General features: G+C 37.9%; 1 protein-coding gene across 2 annotated transcripts; it reads right to left on the bottom strand.

Moving 5' to 3' along the window:
- epha2b (eph receptor A2 b) lies at positions 1 to 24,490 on the bottom strand. Of its 2 annotated transcripts, none has more exons than XM_058763428.1 (17): positions 24,243 to 24,490; positions 23,547 to 23,614; positions 21,745 to 22,393; positions 12,093 to 12,248; positions 11,596 to 11,931; positions 10,487 to 10,611; positions 10,198 to 10,384; positions 9,531 to 9,615; positions 8,994 to 9,049; positions 8,784 to 8,909; positions 7,830 to 8,015; positions 7,443 to 7,504; positions 7,072 to 7,281; positions 6,761 to 6,910; positions 6,472 to 6,665; positions 5,909 to 6,064; positions 1 to 2,780 (listed from the first exon to the last, which is right to left on the bottom strand). In XM_058763428.1, the coding sequence occupies exons 1-17, from the start codon at positions 24,322 to 24,324 to the stop codon at positions 2,672 to 2,674; spliced, it is 2,937 nt and encodes a 978-aa protein (XP_058619411.1). In that variant the 5' UTR covers positions 24,325 to 24,490; the 3' UTR covers positions 1 to 2,671. The 2 variants fall into 2 exon arrangements, with proteins under 2 accessions (XP_058619411.1, XP_058619410.1); XM_058763427.1 differs by having other exon boundaries at positions 9,531 to 9,630; positions 24,243 to 24,489.
- Between the last annotated feature and the right edge of the window lie 1,191 nt (positions 24,491 to 25,681).

The following is a 25,681-nucleotide window of genomic DNA, read 5'->3' as shown; positions in this document are numbered from 1 at the left end:
ATATTATTTATTCATTTACCAATATTTCTGTAATACGTGTAATGAAGTGCAAAATTCAAAACCAAGGAAAATTCCTACATATTAATACAGTACAATGTGCCCTATTTTTAAGATTTTTTTTAATTAATTTTTTTACAGCGTACATACTGAAGCACATGAGGCGCATGTTATGTAAAACTAAAATACATAATTCCAGGCCACGTATGTAAGGGCATTTGAACAAAAGATGACAAAGCTGCCTAGACAATGACAGACATGCAGACGTAATGCAGGTCAAAGAAACGGATACGGGACATTTTGTTTCCCTGCTCTACCTGTCTGACTTCTATGATGACATTTCATTCTTTAGCCAGCTTCCCCTGTCCGATTATTTTCGTATATAAATATTTACATTCCAACCATGACATTTTCCACCTTATCAAAAGGGTGCATTAGTGGCATTGTTACCTGCATCACTCAACAGCAGCTGATAAATTCAATACTCTGGGCGCCAGACAAAAGCCTCTCTTAATTTGGGTTCAGTGAGGATGCGGTTATGGACAGGAGGGGCTAAATTGAGAACAAAGTAAATTGTCCTGCACGGTTTATAAGGTTCAATGGTTTCTGTCATAGTTTACAGATGGACTGCAAACCGGCAACTAATTAAATAGGGGCTGCTTTGACCAATTAGATAATGCAGTCATGCAAAACTTCTGGCATCCTTGAGTACATCAGAGCTGTATTGACTTGCTCACTACGGCAGCTCTTAATGCATTACGATGAAGCTGTAATTAAAAGCAGCAACTTAATTTCTATTCTATTATGCCTTTTTATTGTTTAAGAAACAAGTAAAGAAATCAACGTGACATTGAATTGAAAGGCTACAAAGATTTTATTGTGACTGAAAGACAAACTTCCATTACAAATAAATCCCAATTCAGTGTCATTAAAACAATAAATAAAGTAAAAAATAAATAGACTATTAAATAAAATACAAAACAATTGGCCCAATCAAACTGTTTTTTTTTTGTTTTTTTTTGGAAATATGCATGTTTGTACTGAGCGTTTCAAATTTCAATGTTTAGAAAAAGGTCAGAACCAAGATAGGTGACCAAAAATGACAAATTTCCCTTTCCAAAAAAAGTCCTGCAGTTTGCCAGTATCAACGTCCCACTTAAAAAAATATATGAAACACAATATCAACTGCAAACAAACACTAAATATGTCATTTCTAAGTATGGAAGAACCCATCTGCATTCAACATCTAGAAATTATCAGAATAAAGTGAAATTAACAAGGAACTGCAATATCCATTAAGATTTAAGGACATTACGTAGCTGTTTCTCATCTCTGTAAATACAAAAAAAAAAAAAGGAGTTTAACATGGAGAAAGACTTTTTCCATACAAGGGGCTTATCTACCCCACATGTGAAATCATATTGAGGTCCTACAAGTCAGAGGAAATAATCAAGAAAGGTCGTAGCATTTCATCCCAGCATATCTTTGATCAGTTAATCATAAACCAGATCTGCCAAAGATAGTCTCCACAATTCACAGCTCCAGGCGACTTTAATCTGCTGATATAGAATGAATAACAGACCTTGGTATATCATCCACATATCCTGGTCTGCATAACTGTCTGTTTGATCATTTTCTCAGTTTGCTAGGACTGTCACTTGGTGCAAATATCTGAAAATCAGAACCGTGCATTTGTTTGCAGAACACCGCCGGATCGCATTTTCCCATTTGATTTAGTCCGACAATCTGTTCCAGAACAGTTTTTTCTTCTTAACCCATTTCCATTTTGTCATTTTGCTCGCTCATTGTTCCCTTCGATCCATAATGTCATCACTGCCGTAACCTTTCATAACGATAAGGGATGAGACAGCTGTTGAGATTTCTGATTTAAGTGCTATTTCATGGCGGTGCCTCCTCTCTTCTTGTTTGTAGAGAAAACACAGGATTTAAGGAACGCCTCGCTGCTCCGTTTCATCTAAACCAGAGACTTTAAACTTGATGGTCCAAAGCATATAGCGCTGAGAGTGCGATTGTAAAAAAATGTCATCGTGCGAGACATCAAATCATGGCCAACTCAAGCATGATAGAAACCAGAGAGCATTACAATCACCTTGATCTCAGCAGAACATCATTAAGTCTTACGTTAAACCCCTAACCGCCAGCTTTGAGTCCACGTTTCTGGTACAGAAAGACCTATGGGTCTGGTTTTCTCTCGTATTGCTGAAACGTTCAGTCAAGTACAGAGCAATACAGTGCCAACAGCTTTGGAGGAGCAACATAAGATCTGAGCGTAAAGTGAGTGCTAACTAGCATTGATCGCTCTCTGGCGAAAATTAAGCATGCATATGAAACTAAACAAAACATTAAAAAACGAAACTAAAGAAATGACTATCTTCTCTAAAAAATAAACATATGCATATGGTAAAAATATATCTAATATACATGGTTTGATGCATACATCAATAGCTTTTTGATTGTTTTACACTTCCTCCATTTTTGAGAAGTACACCAAATGCTACTCCAATGTCTCCACAGCGGTGAGAGTCCATCTCGCTAGACTGGAGGGTTATGGCCAGGTCAAGGGCTGTCCCTGCAGTCCAATCCCGAGGCAGCTGAGAGTTTATTCAGCCCACAGCCAAAGGGTTCGGTCCCTTCGATGCATTTTAAAGACAGTTCACACTGCAAACACACTCAGGGTGCTCGTCTGGTCCTTAAGCCCCAAGATGCTGTAGGCAATCCTCTTCAGATGGCCTGGCAGACGGACGCCAATGTTACGAATATCCCTGGGAAACAGAAAAGAAAGAGTGTGTGAGAACTGGAGGGCAGGGTTATTAAGGTTTTGAAATGTTCATTTTGTTTTGTTTTATTAGTTCTTAGAGTTTGTGTTTAATTTGAGTTAATACATTAAATTTTATTATACTGCACGTCTCCAAAACTAAAATGAATTTATATCTATTTTCATTTTATTTTAGCTTGGGATTCATTAAAATGTATTTGTGTTTATTTTCAGTTTTGCCAAGTTTTTACTTTTTTTATTTCAAAAATTACAAAATGTTTATTCTTTAGTTTCTCTTTTAATTTAGTCTTGATTTAGTTTTAGCAACGTTTAATAATATCCCCTTTTTGTGGCTTCATAATAAGAGTTAAAGTTTACAACAATGAAGTTGAAGTTCAGTTTCGGTTTGGCCAAACTATGTTAAGATTAATTTTGTTTTATTTTCAATTTGTCTTTGCAGTTTAATTGTTTGTTAGTTTTTTGGGGGTTTTGTTTTGTTTTGTTTTTTTGAGGGGAGTGGAGTTGTCGTCAATTTTGGTTTGTCAGTTTTAGCCAAAGTTAATAAACTCAATTTTATAATACAGCATGTATCTAAAACTAAAACATGGCATAATTCATTTTAGATTATTTTGGTTTTGGAGTCATGAAATGTATTTTAGTTTAGTGTCAGTTTTGCCAATATGTTTTATTTATTATTATTTCAGTTTATTTATTTAGAAAATGTATATTTTTTAGTTTTCATAACTTATAACAGGTTTTTTGTAGTCTTCATTTTTATTTTAGTTTTAAGTAAAGACACCATGCAAATCAAAGTTGTTGTTTTTTTTTTTTACTACACAATGTAACCAAAACTCAAACAATAATTTATGTCCATTTTCACTTCATTTTAATAAGGTGTCTTTGGAGTCAAAAAATATATGTTTAAAAATGTATTTTAGGTTAGTTTCCCCAGTTTTTATTTTAATTTTTTTATTACATTTTATATCAAAGATATTTATTTCTTTGTTTTAGTTTTCATCAAAAGATAATAACACGGTGGAAGGTTGCTTGAAAATGATACATAATCTTGACTTTCAAAAAGTAATTTTGAGGAAGCGTTATTAATGTCCTAATTACATTTTTAATTAGCGCCTTGATGATTTAACAAGGATTCCCTTCACCCGCCATGAATCAGAGCTGGCCGGCACAGGCAGCAGAGGACTTGTAAATAGTTTCTGGTTTTAAATAGTGCTACCAGATGACACCAGATGGAACAGTCGGCCATAAAATAAAAGACAAACACATCAAAGACATTTCTGGTCCTCCACACAAAGTTCAGCGAGCTTCTAGGCTAAAAACACCCACGGGAGCAGAGCCAGAGGTCTTGGAGCTGCGCTGTTACTACACTCCCAAGCCCTTCATCAGTCAAACTGCCTCCTCCGTGAGGTCCAGCACTGTCTTCTTTACCTCCACATGTACATCAGCTCTCTCCTTCCCCATCCCTACACTCTTTCATCTCATGTCCTGACTTTTAAGTCCAATCGTGTTGATGTGAGGGGGAGCAGCCGCATAGCCTCATGGCCCCAGCAGGCAGAAACGGTGGTTCCTGGCTACAGTGAAAGCACAGGCCTTGACTAGCGCTGTTGGGAATGGGAGGGATGAGAGAGTCTGCCGAAACAGTGGGAGGAAGGGAGGGATGGCAGAAGAGGGGAGGGGGAACAGCATGCCATAATTCACCACATCCAGGCCGCTAAGAACCACGTCTATTCTTTCTCTGCTGCCACAGTGTTTTCCGTTCAAACTTGAATCAACGAGTAGCATTTTAAGGTGTTTGCTGAGATGCTGCTGAAAGGTTTTTACGTTTTTAAGTAAAATGTAACTGCTTGACTCGATTAAAAGTCTTAAGAAGGTTAAATCGTTATTACAATTTATGTGGTTTCCGCGCTCGCCAGATACAGTAAATCAAAAATGGTCTGTGGTTGTGCGAGATTATCCTTGCAACCAAAGCATAAATTTAAGCCACATTCAATTACCGGATCCCTAAAACAAAAACATGGAAAATATTTATATGTTCTAGGAATTATTAAAAGTTAAAAGATACCATCTTATTTAAATACGATCTTGTCCTGACCAATCAGCCTCAGTGTAGGCTGTTGGCCACAGGAAAGGAAGCTCTCCAAACACCCTGAATTCCTTCACAAATTCCCAGAACTCTCAAATTGTGATCATCTGGGGCCATTTTATTCAAAGGACTATTTTACATAATGTCAGAATACTAATTTTGTATTATGTAAGAAGGAAAATTGAAGTTTACAAAATAGTATACTATATGTCCAAACAGTGCCATTTTTAATGTGAAATCACAATTCAATATAAGAGAAATATATATATATATATATATTTTATTTATTTATTTATTTTTTTAAGTGAGAATAGTGTAATGTATGTAAATAAGCTAAATTATTTTCTGAACAGTGATAATAATAATAATAATACATGCAAATATAAAATTACATATTTGAATAGTGAGATAATAATAATAAAACATTACATGTTAACTATTTTCTTTTAATAATAATTTTCATTATTATTGTTTTTGTCCTTGGTATGTTATTGTTATTAAATAACAATAACAATAATAATAAAGATGCACAATAATAATAAAGATGCACAATTTATTTTATTTTATTTATTTATTTAATTAGTTATTTAACTATAATAACTATTCTTTGAACTTTCATTTATCAGTACATGGTGGAGACATTTCTTCAAAACAGCTAATTTATTTATAAATTAAATTAAGACGTTTAACAAAAAATAAGGTCATTTGCAGTCTTTGTATGCCAGAAACACCATTTATGGGCAAACAGTCATGATAACAGAAGAAGTAAAAAACTTTTTATGACTCCAGTCTTTATATATTTAGAGACTAAATTTGAACGAATTAACTATAGAAAAAAAAATCATTTTAATCTACTGAAAACACTAGTCTAGATAAATGGGACACCAGGATATGACACACCAAGTAAAGCAGAAATCAGATCTGCAGAAATGGACTTTGGACAGTTGGCGTGATCTCATCTGATTGCTCACAGCCACGCTTTCCTTGTATAGTGTGCTAAAGGTCCGGAATGAGGGGAAATTTATGTTACTCACTCGCTCTTCATCTGCAGCACCTGCTCCATGCTGACGATTCCGGCTATGCTGAAGTTTTCACTGTACTGGCTCATCTTGATGGACTCCAGCCACTCGGCCACAGACCTGAAGGGAGAGCCATCTGAGCCACTGGTGCTGGGAAGCCGAATGGAAACTCTGACAAAGACAGAACACAAATACATTCAACAAACCACACAGTGAGACCTTTTTTTGCCTTTCCCTTATTGTAATTATTGGGTGGGAAAGAGACACACTGCGAGAGGAAAACCTGTCTGTTCGGTTTGAGAAACTGATAAAGATACGAAACTGTCAGATTTCTCCCTCTTGCACACCAACAATGTGATAAACATCTGAAGATGCCAAACCATTCAGCGGCACCACTGGTACGCACTGGGTGCATGTCTTAACTTTACCAAGGAATGGCTTTGTTTGAACTACCACTTGACTTTCTTGCCCAAAATTGTGTAATAGACGGTACATGCCTCAACTTCTCTCTGCCGTTCACGCCTTGTGAAGCTTTGTACAAGCCTTTTAAGAATTCAAAGTATGTGTTGAGCGCTTACCGAGGGTCAAAATCTGCAATGGCCTTCAGAGAATCTGGGCTCTTGAGGAGTTTGTCTAGTATGCTGACAATGTCGCCAAAGCGGGGCCGTTTGGAGCGATCTTGCAGCCAGCACTGTAACATCAGCTGATAGACAGCAGAGGGGCAGTCCATTGGAGCAGGAAGGCGGAAAGCCTCATTAATGGCCTTCATTACCTAGAGAGACAAAAGTAGTCAGATAAGACGGAAGATCCTTTGGGGCAAACAGCGGAGTTATTGTTCATAGCCGACGTGGTGTGGCCAGTCCGTACCTCATGGTTACTCATGTCCCAATAGGGCCTCTCTCCAAAGGCCATGACCTCCCACATGACAATGCCAAAACTCCACACATCACTTGCTGACGTGAATTTCCTGTAAGCTATGGCCTCCGGAGCAGTCCAGCGAATAGGAATTTTACCTCCCTGTTGAAAAAAAAAAAAAAAAAAACATAAACAAGAGTCGGCAATCCCTTGTAATTTCCGAAAATCCTGAAATAATAACCAGGTTGTAGTGATGGTAAAATAAAGACATCTGGAGTTAAGAGCAGCTTGTAACCACACATTTATTTGCTATGTGAACTTACGCTGGTGGTGTAGGTTCCTTCAGGGTCGTCCTCCAAAACACGTGACAAACCAAAGTCAGACACCTTGCACTCCAGGTTGCTGTTGACCAAGATGTTTCTGGCAGCCAGATCCCTGTGTACATAGCTCATGTCTGAGAGATATTTCATTCCGGCCGCAATGCCACGAAGCATACCAACCAACTGGAAGGATGACATCTCGCCATCATGGTCCTGTGAAGAAGTAAGAGTTTTAGTTCTAGTTGTTCTTGTGAAAGGAAAACCACAGAGGAGAATTCTTGAGTAAATTATTTGCTATGTTAAATCACTTTGAAGGTATGTCAGTATCATCTGTCATCATTTTTCTGCCTCGGTGATGAACTTGACAAACGTACCTTCAGGTATTTGTCAAGAGCTCCATTTTCCATGTACTCAGTCACAATCATGGCATGCTTGACTGAAAAGAAACAGACAAAGACAAAGCGGCTTTACAAAACGAAAAGTATATGCACTTTTTATATACACTATAAAGTGTGTGTGTATGTATGTATATATATACAGACATATATACGCAAGTTTTATTTAATATATATTTTTAAAAGGGTTATTTAATTATAATTATATAATTATCTACCTGACAATTTATTCATAAATTACAATATTTATTATCTAATAAATAATAAATTCTTTAGGAGAATTTAAAATACATATATATTTGTTTATTTTTTAAATGCAAATTTATTCTAAAACTAGATGTAGACTCCACTTGATAGGGCACTCACATTTGGTGACCACCCCCTCCAGTCGGATGATGTTCTGATGTGAGAACTGTCCCATGATGCTGGCCTCACTGAGGAAGTCCTGCCTCTGTTTCTCTGTGTATCCTGGCTTCAGCGTCTTTATTGCTACCGCTGTTTCCTTCCGACCAGGAGCTTTCAGAATTCCTCGATACACCTCTCCAAACTCACCTACAGCACAGTAACACAATCCACCAAAGTGAGAGGCATACAGGCATCAGATAAGCAACACACCAAATGACAAGGCTTTAATCGTGCCTCAAGACATATAGGGGTTATTTAAAAACATGAAGGAGGTACTTTGAAAGGATAACCAGCATGCATCTGGCCACAGAGAAGCCTATGAACATTAGTGAGTGGATTCATGGGAGGGGGTCAGAAGGGGCATGAGAATCTGTGTACAACAAGCAGACAGAAAGTGGACAAGGGCCACGTCCTGTGGGCGGCTTGAGAGGGGAAACGCGACCACGGCGCACTGATCTTCTTATTCAAATTTGACGTTTGATATATAGCCTATAAACACTTTAGGACTTAGGTCTAATTTAGCGGTTGTTTGCTTTATTTTTAAGTCATGATTAATTAACTCAGTTTTTTTTTTATAGCAGTACTCCTCCATGTGGGATATGAAAAAAACCTCCAGAGCGGGTTAAGAAAACAACACTAATTCAATTTGAATGACATTGGGAGGGAAAAAAAAAGTCTCTGGAGGGAAAGAATTACTACACTAAAAATATTCCAGCTCTAACATGTAAAGCTCGAATCAGACAATTTCTAATGTGTGCCTTGTTTAAGCTGTCACTCCAATGAACTGTAAAAAAGCTGTCACTCTCAATGAACTGTAACATAACTTCAAATCAATGAGTGTTGAAACTCCCTTCCCCCAGAATGCATTCAAAACAGCCCCACAGCGGCTTGTCAAACTGCCATGGATGCACTAACCTGCTCCAATGACTTTCTGCTTTGTGATGTGACTAGGATGGATCTCGCTGGCAAACTTGAGCACCGCCGTGTTGGGGTCTTCGTACGTGTGAGGATCAACGTAGGTCTTCAACGGCTTCAACTGGTCTGCATTGAAGAGAATTCAGGAAGAATTTAAGAGGAGGGGTTGTAAAAGAAGAAAGCCACCAAATGAAATTCAATGCCACTAACCTGGGCTGGAGAAATATGTGTCCTCTGGCCCTTGTCTGGTGTGAGAGTTTCTTCGCCTGTAGAAGAAAAACAACTCAATGAGTGCTCTATTTTTCAGCAAACTGACACATTTCTTTTCAGACTTGAGTTTTAAGAGTGGCTAGCGCTGGACCGGCTCCATTCAGTCGAGGAGTGCTTAGAAAAAAAGTGGTCTGTGTTTGCCAAGTGGTGACAGAGGTCTGGGTTATCACAGAGAACTACGAAAGGGCTCAGGTCGCCTTCACAGAACCGCTACAATCCCGTCGCCTCTTATCTTACACAATATGCCTCTCTGATTCATCTCCTTTCAAACACGCCTCTTGTTAAGATGCACTTAGTGAGCAGTCAGCGAATTGATTCTTCCTCAAAAGTGGTAAGGAGCCGTTTGAGTAAGAGTGTGAGAGCAGTGAAAAGGAAACACTGAATGGATTTTTAAGGAGAAAGAAAAGGAACGGCTTGAAGGAGTGACTGGGGGAGAGGTACAAAGCCGGGTGTGTGCGTGAAATGCTTGTTCCTAACCGTTTTCGCAGAAGCAGGACCACTACCACGATGAAAAGCATGATGCCTCCTCCGATCGCGGCCCCGAGGATCACTGCTGTGTTTCCTGTTTTTTGAGAGGCTGGGAAAACAACAACAAAGCAGCCAAGCAAATGAGTCATTCAAGAATAAAACACACTCCAAAGAAACATTATCTGTCGCTTAACAACAAGTAGTAAAAAACACATTCTGACACTGATTTTAAAAATAATACATTAATAATAATAAGAAAAACAATAGAACATTTTATTGTACAAATCTTAATTTTAATGCATTAAAATGTATATTTTTTAAATTATAAAAAAACCAATGAATTTGCTTGCCCAGCACAGTTCTTTTGTCTGTGTTGATGTATAGCCTTTATCGTGTTTGTCCCTTTTTTAAATAGCCAATAGCATGTAGTTGGTTTGCTGGTGGTATTGGGGGCGGGACTTTCTCATTCTAGAGAACATTTGATTGGACTGTGTACAAATATCTGTGTAGTGCAGAATGAGTCATCAGTATTTTGGTTAATTTTCCATTAAGAAAAAGGCTGTGCGTTTTAAACAGTGAATGTTGTCAATGTTTAGGTATGTGAACACATAAATACAGAGAACTGAAAAAAATAAAATTTTGATTTCATAAAAGCAAACATTTTCACTTTGTTCACCTTGCGGGAGTGTTGAAAACTCCTGTTCCAAGCTGTAGCTGCCTGGGTTTCCTTCTGGGCTGAGAGCTTGAACTTTAAACAAGTAGACGGTGGAAGGAGACAGATCACTGATGTGAACCGAGTTCTTTTCCAGCACCAGCACAGTGTAGGTAGTGACCTTTCCATTGGCTATCTCCTCATCATTTTCCTGTAGACATGACAATGAAAGGAAGATGATGAAATGGAGAATAACATCATGGATCAAGATTTGCATTTACGTATTAAGACTGAAATGGATATTGTAACTGACCTTTTTGCGATACATCAGTTCATAACGTGTGGCAACTGGCTTGGAACGGTGAGAAACAGACCACTGAAGCGACAGGCTGGTGGAGCTGCTGTCCACAAGATGCATCGCAGTCACTTTTGGGGGATCTGGGGGTAAAACCAACAGTTAAGTTTGAGTCTCTGACGTATATGAGCTTGTTTATTCTGTACACCCAAAACTTTAAAACCTGATTTTTAGGACCGTGTGCAAATAGTGAATGTCACATGGTTCGCTATAGTGAGGGGAAAATTGAGTGTAATTGGAAACAGTCCCAGTAAACACTGTGCACTTTCAATGGGGTTAGGAAAAAAAAAACTGAAATTCGATCTGACTGGAGTCACCGTACAGACTATAATTCACAAAATATCTGATTTTAATCGGATTTCAAACCACAGATGGATGTGGTTTGAATCAGGTTTATAAACATCCGACTTTGTGTGTGTTTTTGCTGTTTATACTACAAAAACTAAAACGATTAGATTTCTGCTGCATGTTTAAACCTAAATTAAAGCCTACTACTATAATTTTTAAAATATATTTTTATAGTTTTCATTTCCCAAAGAAAAAATAGTGAAAATTAAATGAAAGAGTTTAAAAACAATAAATTAAAAAAAAAAAAATCGAGAAACTGAAAAAAAGCCAAACGCTATTTTTTTTTAAAGTTTTGGGTCGGTATGAAGTCTCTTATTCTTATTATTTAATCAAAATTTATTTGAAAAAGCATTAATATTGTGGAATATTATTAAAGTTTAAATAACCGTTTTCTATTTTAATATACTTTAAAATGCAATTTATTCCTGTGATGGAAAAACTGAATTTTCAGAAGCCATTACTCCAGTCTTCAGTGTCACATGATCCTTCAGAAATAAATGCTTTTATAAATTATAAATATTTTTACTGTTACTTCTGATTAATTTAATGCTTAAAAATAAAAGTATTAATTTATAAATAAATACAAATCTTATTGACCCCATATTTTTGAACGGTAGAAAAAGCTAAAAAAAAAAAAAAAAATTAGTTTTCAACCCGTTAGTAAATCTGTTAAACTGGCCATTTTGCATTCTGCTACCGTGATCAGTTAGAGCACCGACCTGTATAATGTAAAGCAGTGTTGATGCTGCTGGTGGCTTTCTTATTGCTGAACTGGGACACTCCGCTCCGTGCCTCCACGGTGAAGGTGTAGTTCAAATGGGGCTCCAGATCACTCACAGTGACTCTGGTCTCCTTCAGGTCAGTGTTGCTTGGATCGAAACGCACTTTCTCGCCACAAGGCTGACATGCCCTCCCCTCACACCGTTCGCAAACCACAGCGTATGTGATATCACTGCGCCCGCCGGTGTCTGCAGGGGGCCTCCATGACAATTGAAGCCTGCCTATTGACATCTGAGCTGTGGTGGCCACCAGATTCTGAGGAGCGGAGGGTAAACCTGAGCAGACAAAGAGCAGACAAGCCTTTTATTTACCCATTCACCTGTACTGGTTTAGTAAATCCCTACAGAAAAGAGTGACAGAGAAAAGGATATTGTATGTAAATACAAAATGACAGCAACTAGCTCATGACAGGTGAGATGTAGAAGCAGCTTCTCACCAGAGCAAATGGCTGTTTCAGGTTCCTCAGGTGCTCGATAAAAGCCGTCCTTGCAGGTGCAGATGGTGGCGCCAGGACCTGAGGGCTGGGTGTTTTTTGGACAGGGTTTGCAGGCCTCACTGGACACTGAAGATTTGAAGAAGCCAGACTGACATTCTGCAAAAAAAAGCACATGTATGTTGACTTGGATGAGGATGAGAGCAAATTGTGCAATTAAACTGCTCACAGCGTACATATATGTCAAGTGATCATCTATGTATGAACACCGTAAATTAACCTCCTTTGAAGATGATTTTTTTTTTTCTCGACAGCTTTTTTTTTTTTGAAGCTCTGTGCAAGAGTGCACAAAGTTGACAGAGCAAGACTAAGCACACTCCTACTCATCCTGTGTGAACCATCCCCCCCCAATTCTCTACAAACAGGACCAGTCATCCCACATTCCAGCACGGTACCTCTGCTCTCAAAACTCCACCATGAGAGAAAACAGTACAAAACACATAAAACCAGGATGAATGCTGCATCTAACAAAGAATTAAAAAAAGAAGAAGAATGTTGTTGCCAACCAAGTCCAGTAAATATTATACATACAGACATATACGTATTATATATTATATTATATAATACATATAGACATACAGTGGTCCCAAAAAGTCTTTGGACAACTAAGCCACACTTAAAAATACATGAATGTCTTTGAATTATAGAACAAAATATTAAATAGTGTAGCGTTTACTTGCAGCACAATGACTTTACAAGATTTAAGTTTTACATGATAAATGTACTGTATTTGGACAGGCTGTGGTTGTCAAACATCACAGAACATGTCCATAGTTAATGTGATTAACTACACCTGTGATTACTGTGATAAATCGGACACTTGTGTAAACTTGAGGGGAAATGACATCATGCATAACCTAAAAATCACCTTGAGATCAGTTGGTTAAGTCATTGAAAAAGGTTTAAAATGTGAAGACAGAATTGTGTATTCAAAAGTGTCCAAAATCGGTTTGGGGCCACAATAAATATTTTTTAAAAAAGGATAATGACAAGAATGCTGATGATTTACAATCGTATTCTATAATAAAAAATAAAAAAATGGATTTGCAAACGTGTATGACTTGTAATCAAAATCTTTTTGGGGTCACAAAAATTTTTGCTGATTAATTAAATTAAGAAAAAAAAAGATTTTCAAGCATAAATTTAGTCAATCAGACTTTGTAAATGTACAAACAGGAAGAAAAAGAAAGGTGTCCTCGGAATCTGTCTAGAAACATTCCAACATGCCCAGCTCATGTCCTTCCGCTGTCCAGACTCTCCTTCACAATCCACCACCACCCTATGCACACACAAACACACACTGCTTCCGTTCTGAATCTGGTTCTTTCGTTTCTTGGAGCAGCCACATACAGGACCATTTGTTTCCTTTCACAATGAAGCTGTGATATCTGGTTTTCAGTTTCAAGTGCAAGATGTATCAGTCAGGCAACAAGCTCAGACACACGCAAGGCTTAGATTATTGGTTGCAATATTACACAATCATGTACACCGTGTGTCTGATCATGTGAAATATCTGTATTTGTGTGTTGAAATACTTCCAGAGGCAAAGACAGTGTAATACTAGTAGAGAGATGATTATTGACATTTGCTCAAAAATTTCAGTATTAGGACACTTTGAAGAAGTGCGAAACATATACCTGTGATGAGGAAGTCTATCAGTATAAAACGGAATGCAGCAGTTTTTGCAGTTTCTCCACTTTTTTTGTCTTAATTTTATTTATTATTTCCATTAAAATATTTGTAATAATACTATTTTAATACCTTAGCGTAAAATAAGCAAAGATAGATGTTATAATAAATATAATATTATTATTTTTAATATTGTAATAAAATATTATCTCTGTAATTATTTTATTTGAAATATATTTTTGCTTATAATCACATTAGAAAATAATGTAAGAATAAAATGTGAATGCAATTTTTAAGTGTAAATACTTTTTGCAGTCGTTGTATTTCTGTAGCACAGTGGTCACATACCAAATCATTGTTTCCATTTTCTAATGGTTTGTTATCCGAAGATTTGCCAAACAGTTATAATTACAGAGTAGGGTGCTTCCTCCTTCCTGAATGCTTTGTATCAATTGAGGCCTTGTTTTGGGTTGAGCCGCTTGCTCTCCCTCACAGGAAGGGGGTTAACGGTGGTATACATTACCTCTAATATTTGAGAGCACGCATTCTCTTATTTCAAAAGAAAACTCGCAGCATGAAAAGAATTCAGCGTGGCAGCGAAGATCGAGCCAATGTGTTATTTATTCCTTCTTTCAAGTTGACTCCTCATCTTGTTTCTGTGCCAGCTGTTGTGGAGACTTTACTGCAACTCATTAACGCGCCCCTCTGCGGAGGTGGGGATAGTGTGGGAGACAGGGGGACTGAGGGAGAGACAGAGAGAGGGATAACGAGTCCTGGTGGGATTTGAAAGGAAAGGGGGGAGTAGGGAAAGAAAAAGAATTGTCCTATTCACTGCGAAGGGGGCCAAACAGCTGCTGCTGCGAACCCCGTTTCATATCGCCCCCCTCTCGGCTCTCCACTCGTAATCTCCAAATTCTTAAGTCCCCTCGCTTGCTGCATTGCCACATGTGAGCGTCTAGCACAACATTCGACGGCCCATTCAGTCCGGACAACAGGCGCAGAATGCCACTCGGGGCAGCGAGAGAGAAAACACTTGTTTCGAATAGTGTAGATGCCGCATGACGCGTTAATACGCTGACTGGCTTCTTAACAGCCACGGACAAAAACCTGATGGCGTTTGGAGGGCTGCTTTAATCCTTTTATGCAAAAAGTTTACAAAAGACTCGAAACTTATTCAAAACACTTTGTGCGTAAGGAATCAGATCTACGAACTTTTCAAGCCACAATGAAAAAAACGTGATGTAGGATTTGCTTTGAAACTATTTTCGCTCAGAAATTGCTAGGAAATAATTTAAATAAATAAATATTTCTTTGTGGAGGGTGTGTTTTTAGATTTTTTTTTTTTTACCAACAAAATAATACATATATTAATGTAACTATTTAATTTGTGTTTTCTAAATTCACTTAGGCGTAACATTGATTTGACGTAAAAAGAGACTAAAACCTAAAATAAATAGTTTTTGTCAGACAAAATAGTATTGATTTTTTATTTTTCTGCAATTAAATTAATTGTTAAAAAGCATTAAAATAATTACAAAGACAAAGCAAGTAACACACTGAATTAAATGTGAAATTTGATGTATAAATTCTGAAAGAGTATTTTTTGTTTTTGTAAAATGTACTCCAATAATCAGTTTTTGTTCACAATTTAGAAAAATGATTTTACACGGCAATACTCAATTGAATTCTTAAGCTACTGTGGTGTTTTTAGCCAACGTTTCACTTTCCAAAATACTGCAGGAATGTGGTTCAGCGCGAGGGGCTTTGTCTTCGCATTTTGGACACAACAGGAAGCAGGAAGCGCAAGGCTGACGCGTAGCTTCCTTCCTAAGGCAGCCAATCAAAGCATGCATGGACAGAGAAGGCGAATGTTAGACACACTCTGGAAAGGAGAAACTGGCTCATTCGCCAAAATCGTAGCGAGAGGTCAGAGGCGAACAACGACTTATGGCTTTTGAGGAACGCTGATTACATTTATGTAATACAAACTTCCCAGCAGAGATGCAGAGATGTGTCGGCCGTCTTTCATGGGCCCCGTCTCACTATCTGGCACCGAGAGCCCAGGCCATAAGAGCCTCTGAGTGACTGTTTGTTTATTGTGAGAGTAGCTGGATCCTGCTCGCCAATGACCTACTGGGGTCTGTGAGCCGTTTGGGTTGAGTGGAGCAGTCGGAGCGAAGACTGATGAGAGGGTGACGTTAATGGACGGATGTATGGATGGATGGGTCGACAGAGAAGGGGAAGGAGGGCTGAATGAATGAGTGTTTACATGGCGGCGGGACAGCGCGAACCCCTCCAGGACAAGAGTTTGACAGGGGGGGTGGTTTCAAATGAGAAAAAGGAAAGAAAAACAAAAGGCCTAGTCATTTAAACCAAGGCACGGAGGGGCTTACATGTAGCCCTAGGCAGAGTTGAGTTAAAGTGTGCTGCTCTGCCAGGTGTTGATGGCCAAGTAAAACAAACACCATAGCAGAGTGAGTGCGGACAGCGGCCAGGGGCTCGTTTCACAGGGGAAGAGGTTAAATTCAGACAGAGAGCCACTGAGAAAATAAAACATGCACGCATAAGAAAATGAAGATTAAGATAGCATGGTGAAATCATAAAAATTGGTTTTCTGCGGCCTACAAGGAGTTGAAGACAACTTTACAACTCAGTTACATGTGCTGATAACTCTAACTAATCTTTATACAAACATATATAAAATTAAGTTTATATATTTAATTATATTTATTTTTGTTAGTTTTATATATATATAAAGTATCAATAATATTTACTATAATATTATAAATACAAAAATATGTATTAAAAAGTATAATAAATATATAAACAATTACTTGTAATAATATTTTTAATATCTAAACTTTTTTTTACTCTGCTGTGATGTTGATATTCTAATATATATTAGTTTAATTGTTTAATGTTTAATAAATAAATCAAAAAATTTTAAGGGATGCACAATAAAAAAAAGATTAAATCAAGTTTCGGCCTATAGTAGTGATTTTTAATTCATTATGTCAGTCAAGAGTCAATATTGAAAATTCTAAATTGGATATTTTATATTGATCTGTCTATTATTAGAGTTTCTGTCTATTTTTAGAAGTACTTATTTTTTAAATACATGCATAAATGTGACTAATAATTTTGGGATTCCTTAATTCACTTAACATAACAACATTCATTTATTGTAAAATGACACTTAGCTAAAAACTAAAATCAATCGTTTTGTCAGACAAAACAGTATTGATTTTTACACCATCAGGCATTAAAATAAAATATTAAATAATGAAATAATTTTCAGGTTATCATTATTTGCTAATATCAGTTCATCCCTAAATATTTTTGAAGGGTTTATGCATATTCTAACTAATTTTCCAACAAAAATGCATTTTCCACAGAAAAAATCTCTGCATGGTCATTGGAATGGTTCTTATGGTCAGACGGGACAAAGCCGGAGCTGTGAGTGTGTGTTTGTATGTATGGCGGGGGGATGCAGTGGTAACATGAAGCCAGCAGGGAAGGAATGGTCTCTAGGTGTGGTGAGAGCATTAGTGCAAAGGATTATCAGCCCAATGGAACAGTTGTAAGAGAATTACATCTACGCTTTACAATTCCACTCACTCTTTCATCTAGTCGTTAACAGACACAATAAATGCTCTAATCCCTCTCTTTTCACACTTTCCACTCATTCTAAAGGAAAGAGGGCAAGAGGAAGAGAAGATGACAGCACACAAAAGGACACTGAGAAACACTGAGACTCATCCAGAAGATTTGTTAATTAAGAAACCTAAAAATACTACAAAAAAAAAACAAATCTTTCAACTGAATGGGCACAACCAGTGCTCTGGTTTGCTCTCGTTCTGGCCCATACAAAACATCAGCCCATCGTCCAAACTTTGAGATGGCAACACAGATGGGAAAATTCTGGTTATGGCCAAAAATGTTAAGCAAAGGCATAAACAAAATTCCTTAATAAGTGGGAAATGAATAAGTGAATGAAGCCAGTGACTGAGAGCGACAATAGAAAACCCTGAGCGGACGAGTTGGAGGGTCACTGAGGATTAGCAGGCCTCCGGTTTCCGCTATAGCTTGTCCTGTTTCAGGGGACGCAGAGCTGACATGGAGGCAGGAAACTGCTGATCTCACATACTAGCAGCACAATACACTCGGCACATGCACACAATCCTAAAGTTAACTCCTCTCATGTAAAAGCCACAGTGTATATAGAGCGTCAAACCTAAATATTTCACCCCATTGGTGGACCAACTATGTCACTGAACTAAAAAACGTACCAAATTATATACGCAAAAATGGCAGAATTGTACGTGATCAATTACTAAGGTGGAAAAATCCACACAATTCCCTCCTTATGGTGACTCACTTTATCATTCACTCACCTCCTCCTACATGACCAACACAAACATTTTGAGTTCCAGTGAAGGTAGTTTCATTTAATTTGTATGTTTCAGCAGTCATTATCCTGAAATGATTAGAACAACCATGTCATCCACTCTCATTTCGTTTGATGTTGGCACATAAGGTTGACAGAGGATCAAAGACGTCAACCAAACCCATTTGGAAGTGCTCCTCATTATCTGAACTTGCCCAGACAAATGGTACTGCAATGGAAAGAACCGGGAATGAGTTGTTGTGGTTGACTGCTAGTTGAGTAAGATTAAGAATCCCATAGGTGGAGATAAATGGTTTCTGGGGCTTAATAGGTATACAAGAATTAAATAAGGTAAAAGAAGAGGGCATTAGCATCACATAAAGCAGAGAATAATTACACCTCAGGGTACAGATTATCACTGCTTTCATCAACTCTGTTCTGGTGGAATACTGCTGAACTATATTTAGCACAAATTTTAAAGGAACACACCACTATTTTTGAAAATTGGCAAATTTTCCAACTCCCCAAGAGTTAAACAGTTGAGTTTTACTGTTTTCGAATCCATTCAGCCGATCTCCGGGTCTGGCGGTAGCACTTTTAGCTGCAGCTTATCATAGACCATTGAATCTGATTAGACCGTTAGCATCTCGCTCAAAAATGACCAAAGAGTTTCGATATTTTTCCTATTTAAAACTGTTTAACTCTTGGGGAGTTTAACTCAAAAATAGTATTTTCAAAAATAGTGGCGTGTTCCTTTAAGCTTGCGCAATTGCTCATATTTTAGCTGAACATCTAATTTTTTCCTTTTGTTTACTCGTAGCCCAGCAATCTCCGATATCTCACTTTCAGAGGATTTCTGTATTCCACTTCTGCGCTGTCACCCATTGGCTCGAGGTATTTGAGTGCTCTGTGCACTTTCTCAAGCAAGGAATTCCAAAATTTCACAACCTTTTGACCGTACAAGTACATGTATGTGAGTCAGAACTAACGTTTATTTAAAATGCTTTTGCATGTAAACTAGGGATGGCCTAAAAGCATCTATTTGTCTCTGGGAGACAGATGGGGATAAGCAAAGCTGTTTATTTACAAGACACCATTTGAAATCTCCCAGAAGAGCTTCAACAATGTTTGCAGGGCCGTGTGAAAGTGGATGTTTAAACATTTAATACATGTCACTTCCAAGACCTGCAGTCAAGGCCAAAAATAACATATCGTCATTGGAACAGCCAATGACAATAAATACAAAACTCGCCTAGTTGGTTTAATTTGGGAAAATCACGATCAGTTTGAGAGAGGGTATAAAGGTGGGAAACTAAGAACAAGAAAACAAGAAAGCAAGCAAGAAAAGAAAAGACCAGAGTAACAGGATAGGAAGAAGATCCATTCAAAACCAGTACTTATGGCTCTTGAGGACACACACCCAAGTCAATTACTACCCAGCCAGTCACTCACCACACATTATACACACAAAACTCTAACTTGGTCACCCATAACTCTGGGCTTAACATGTTCCAGTGCAGGAAAAGCCTTATTTACAGTAAAGCACAAGGATTTTTCTACTGAAATATAATGCAACTTTGAATGATTCAAGACCATCTGGCTCCATCAGTGTCTTGTTTTTCCTATAGATCAACAATATGGAGGCCAATAGCACTTTGAAACGTTCCAGAAACTATAGCTGTCCAACTTTGGCAACCTCGGTTTACTGCGAGTGACAGGGTGTGGGCATGAATTCCTAGTGCAGTCTAGCATAGGTCAGGCAGCACGTCTTTGTGTGGTCAACAAAGGTATGCGCTCTTTTATTCATTATGACTGAGAAAGGGTGTGTTTTATTAGTGGAAAACTGTGTAAGGATCAATACTGATAAAACCACAGTGCCGCATGCATGTCTGATATTTATATTGTTAAGAACTCTCACCACCACAGGACAGTTTGCCATCCTTTTCAGGTTGTCTGACCCCACCCACACATTTACCCATAGTCCCCTGATCTGGCTATTCCACAATGATTGCCTTTAATCAACAGTACATCCATCAACGTGAGTCAGCTCTGGCCTGGAGCTCTCCTCAGGGAATTCCTCAGGCCGGCAGTAGTTGGGAAGGCTCCTTAATAAACCTAGCAGGAATGCATCAGCCGAGTGAAAAAGGCGCTGGCGGGGGGGTCTGCGGAGGGGGGTTTGTCTCTGAACACAGCACTACATTGTTCTGCTACCTTTACATTCCATTCTCCACCTTTCCACTACAATCTCCTCCCTCTCCAAAGTCTGACACTTTATCTTTTCCCATTCTAAACCATGCACACACACCTGTTCCCACAATTCCTGGACTATAAAACAAGGAATGTGCGAACCAAAAAAATGCATGCGCATGAGCTTGGCAACTGTAATGTGTAACCGCTACAATTAAGAAATTGTAACACAGATGCCCTGTTTGAAACTTTGCTATCATTGGAGTTCTACTCGCCTGCATTTTACCAGTCGCTGCATGTGGCTGAATTGTGGAAATATGTTAAAGTGTTGAGGTTAGAGGACGTTTAAAACGGAATTATTCTAATCAAGTCCCAACACGCAACAAGCACTTTAGGACTGTCACAAGGCTGATCTTGCTCTGGTGTGGCAGGGATAAGAACACAAGAGGAGAAAAAAAAGCAGGTGACTGTGACATACGCCTAATAAAAAGAGAAATTGTCACATCCTCAATGCGAGATTTAAAGCTGTCATTGAAACGTTCTGCCTAAAGCACAATAGGTTTGCAAAAGTCGTTGATGTGTGAACTTCTGAAGAATGCTGGGGGTTATGGGAGTCAAACACACAGTGAAGAAGAGCAAACAGGTTTCAAAGCACTTGAAATTTTAAGAGTGACAGCATGAAGAAAATGGCTGATGAGCAACTTAAAATGTGTAAAATACAGTGTGTAGAAATCATGCTACATTTTATAGATGTATAAAGAACAAACATTCTCTCTCTCTCTCTCTCTCTCTCTCTATATATATATATGAAGAGTTCAGATGCAAAAGCCTCTAAGTGCCGTCTGAAATTTTCTTCTAAAATGAGCATTTTTTCCAGGCTCCTATATTTATGTTCTGATATTTCACTTTAATTGCAGAGAAAAGCACCTATACATTGCCATTAGAGTAAAATGACTGAACCTACACAAAGGAGCCTGATAAAACAATGCTCATTTTAGATGAAAATTTCAGACAGCACTTAAGAGGCTTTTGCATCTGAACTCTTCATACATATATATATATATAGCCAAACATTATTACAACAAGCAACTTAAAAAGTGAAAAATATAGTGTGTGAAAAGTATGCTACATTGTATAAAATGAGAGCCATTAGAGAAAAGGAATTTCTTATAGTATTTCTTATATACAGTGCTGAGAAATAATCACAAGCATGTATGGTAAGGATAGAAAAAATTCACAATAATAATTTATAGTACAGTAATTTATATAATCACAATCTATGTGGAAGTCTAGTCAATATTCAAATTCCTGACCCAAACCAGAAATCTTAAGTGACAACAGCTGGTGCTGGACTCAGCTTGTGGAAACCAAACAAAGAAACTTATGTCTTACCTTGGCATGCATCATTGATGGCTTCGAACCCGGATCTGCACTGGCATTGGCTCACAGGTACCACCCATTCCCCATCCGTGGTGCAATAAATGCGAGGTTGGTCCTCGCTTACAGCGTTTGAGACGCAACTTCCAGCCACCTCCCGTAGGGCTTGATTCTCTCCCCCTGCCACAGTCTCAGGGAACACTGCCAAGCTCTTCACTGTTGCTGGACATGTTTTATAGTAAACCCTGACAGAGTAGATGGCAACGCAGGCCCCAATGTCCTGGAAGGCCAAGTAGAAGCCCTTGCGAGAAAGATTATCCACTACTTTTGTCTCAATGTTCATCTTCATCTCCCCAAGGCTGGATATTTCATCTGGAGCAATGGTGGCCACTTTGCGGAACAGGCCTTTGCGGAAAGCAGTGCCAATGTCCGCGTCTGCCTCAGAGGCGTACAGGTTAAAGGTCTCCTTGCAGATAAGTGAGTCTGCATTGAAAGAGTTGCAATCACGGACTACAAATCGCAGCTCCACGAAGACCCGAGAGGCGGTGGGGTGGCGCTGGATGAATGTAGTACGAAGCCAGTTGTCTTGTTCTCGTTCCTCCACATTACATATATAATAGTTATACAACAGAGAGCCGTTCACAGCCCGCTGGCCTATCTCCCACTGCAACGTGAAATTGAAAAAAATGGATGTTAGCAAGAAAGTCAAAACCAAGATTGTGGAAAAAAATTTCAAAGAAAAGATGCCAGCGAATGCTGAGGACAAAAATAACACGAAATGTCCTGACCGTGGAATTTTAAGTAGTAGTGAGGATGCTGGTCAATTACCCACCAACTTCTGGCAAGGAACAATGCAGCAGTCTTTCTATTGCATGACTGATGTAATGTGCTGTAACATATCTGTTCACATGCAGTGTGCATGTGTGTTCTTAGCTCTTATTTCATGTGCACCGTGATATTAATTACAGGAGAGGAGCATTGTTTTCGTAGTGTGTGGCATGGCAGTAAAACGGTCTCTGCATCGAATGCTTCCATATAAAAGGAACTTGTGGTTTAAAGCAATGCATACATTTGAAAGACATTGAACTCTTTAAATAAACAGCAGCTCATTAAGAGTGCAGTTAACTTTCTATAAAGTTGAACATGCTGACACCTTGTTCACATTTTTAATTTATCAGCTTTTTCCATGAGAGTCTGAAGGAAAATGCTTTAGGTTTAATTACTTTGCGTACATTTTAAGGTATTGGTGGGAAGGAAACTTAACAAGTCTGTACTTGCCATCCCAGGTCATTCCCTGCTGGAAAACCCAGTAGCTCTTTAGGAACATGGTTTTAAAATACACTAGCTGATCTAACCTTGTCAACCAACTATCATTCCTTAATACCCAGCTTGACTACCCTAAGAAACTATGGCCAGTACGGTTCGTTGCTGGTCCAAATTGGCCTATACGAGTTATAAACCAGCTACCATGTTATAAAGCACATCCTTTTGATTTCAAAACCAATTACGCTTCTAAATTCTAGTTAACATTATAGCTTCAGCTCACGTCACAAAAAGCACCATATGCGCCAACCTTTAAAAGTTAATTACACCCTCAGTTTTACAGTCGCTAACACAGGGCTTTAAAATCGCACGAGACTACAAGTGTTCAGCAGGCAAAGTATGTGCAATCCTCTAAACCTTTCCAGGAACGTTTTGAGGGTAAAGTCTGAATTATACGTGTCCAATAAGGAAAAACCTGTTCATTCAAAAATTACAAACTAACGAAAAAAAATAGGCTACAGACGGTTCTTACGGTAGAAGTACAGTAAACTCACCCCGTGCTCAACAGGCGATGTCAACCAACCCAACTCTGCTCCCGAAGCCACCATATCCAGCAGCACCTCTGTGACAACAACGCAAAAATATCATATATTAAATATTTTTGTCAGGATACACAGCAGCAGTAATTGATAAAGCAATAATAAACAAGAATACCTGGTTCCTACTAGAACCAAACGTAGAAATTATGTCTGCTGCTACTATTACTAATTAAAATAATAATAATTGAATAATTAAAAAATTAAAATTCATAATAGAAAGACTCGTTGCAAAGTCCGGTTCCTATGTTTCTTGCTTCACACTTCGCTTATAAATTTACTTCACTAGAATATTGTACGTTCGCGTGAGATAGGCTACATTAAATGCGACACGATATTTAGATATAAAACGGCCTATTAAAGGCATATACCACATTTTAAACAATTCGAGGTAGCCTATTCAAATTTACAATGAAATTTTACGCACAAACTTGCACTGGATCGACGAAACCAGTAGCTATTAAATAGCCTATCACTTATTTCTCACACAGGTTGATTTAACACTATGCAAAACATTGCAACAATGCAAATGATTTCCATGGAGACATTTAGGTAGATATACACGCCACAGTACAAAGCTTTAAAATAGTTTAAACCCTATGTGAGAACCTAAGTGAGAAGTTTAGAAAGTTTGAAAGAATAAATTCCACGTACCTTCCTTTTTCTGAAGAGAAATAAATACGAAGTTCATAAATACATTGACAAATAAAGTACGCTTAATCCGTCTGTAGTCCATGTTGTGTTCGGAGTGGACAGTGATGTTGGCTGCTCCACGCTCAGTACAGTTGCTGCTCCAGTTGCGCTCTCGACAAACTCATTGAGAAACGCGGAGCTTCATGAACCCCGCCCGCTGGAATGTGATCGACGTCTTCATAGGAAGGAGGTGGTCATGGGCATTGACATGTATGAGTTCCGTGCTGGGACCCCGCCCCTGACCTTTCTTTCAGCGTGTAGCTTACCTGCAAAATTTACAGTATGCCAGATTTTTTACTTTTAAGACAAATGGATGTATCTCCCTTTTAAATGAGGGTTTTGGCCTATCCATGTCACAAATCCTGATTTTCTCAGTGGTAGCCTATCAGTTATTAAAACCATACAACAAATGCTATAATTTTTACATTATATTTTGAACTGATATCCAATGCATTGTAATAATAAAAAAAGCAAAATCAGTGTTTTGAGTTCTCACTAAAAACATTTTCTTTTTGAAAAATTAGGGTGTATAAACAATGACAGACACTTGATTTTTGGGTGAACTATCCTTTTAAAGTATGGCATGTTGTATAGTCTATATGGGACCAGGGTTATTACTGTTGACTAAAACTAAATCCATAACCATTTTACTTGAAATAAAATAAAATAAAATGATTTTTAACTTATCTAAATAGGCAATTTTTTTTTCTTTTTGTGCTAAATATCTAAACCTCAATACATTAAATAAAATTAAAATGATAATGAAAAATGTAAATAAAAAGTAATTTTTTAAATATTAATGAAAATTATAATATTATAATATCAATCACACTAAAATACAACATTTTCTATTTATTTTATGTTTACTGATAAAAAAATTGTGTAATCAAAGATGCTGTTTGGTTGGAAAATGTATCAAGCAGAACTGGTAAGAGTTTGAGTACAATACTTTAATCATGACAAAAGTGTCCCATAGCAACTCTTAGGAATTTAGGAGTCAAGCTCCCTGTGTTTGAGACCCCTACTTAGCTGCTCCACTGACAGCCAGACAGTGGAGTCACCAACAAAAAGTGCTCAAGTGAAAGGATTTATTTGACAGAGAGCATTTTACGACAGTCACCCCACTTTCAGTTCATTTAGATTAAAAAACAGCAACAATTGGCAATAATAGGGAATATTTTTTTGTACATAACTGATTTATTATTTTCAAAATTACTCAAATTCTTAAAAAAACATCTTTCTGACTGAAATGCTGAAAATGATGTGCAACCCATTTGTTGAGTTCATTGCACTGCTCTTGTCAAAAAAATCCACTTTCCACACCTCTGATGACACCATATCCACAAAATCTTTCACACCAGGGGCTGCTCCCAACATTTCAGAGATTTTTTTGGTTAACA

The sequence above is a fragment of the Onychostoma macrolepis genome, chromosome 23 (assembly GCF_012432095.1).
Source record: "Onychostoma macrolepis isolate SWU-2019 chromosome 23, ASM1243209v1, whole genome shotgun sequence".
NCBI lineage: Eukaryota > Metazoa > Chordata > Actinopteri > Cypriniformes > Cyprinidae > Onychostoma > Onychostoma macrolepis.
The sequence above is the reverse complement of the archived record's forward strand: the minus strand, read 5'-3'. Positions and strand labels throughout refer to the sequence as shown.

What these genes read in the sequence shown, in the direction of transcription:
- epha2b (XM_058763427.1), bottom strand. Translation starts at nt 24,324, where the DNA reads ATGGACTACAGACGGATTAAGCGTACTTTATTTGTCAATGTATTTATG. An exon ending in TTCTCTTCAGAAAAAGGAAG is followed by an intron (nt 23,615 to 24,242) that starts GTACGTGGAATT and finishes TTGTTGTCACAG; the next exon opens with AGGTGCTGCTGGATATGGTG. An exon ending in CACATATTTCTCCAGCCCAG is followed by an intron (nt 8,910 to 8,993) that starts GTTAGTGGCATT and finishes TCTTCAATGCAG; the next exon opens with ACCAGTTGAAGCCGTTGAAG.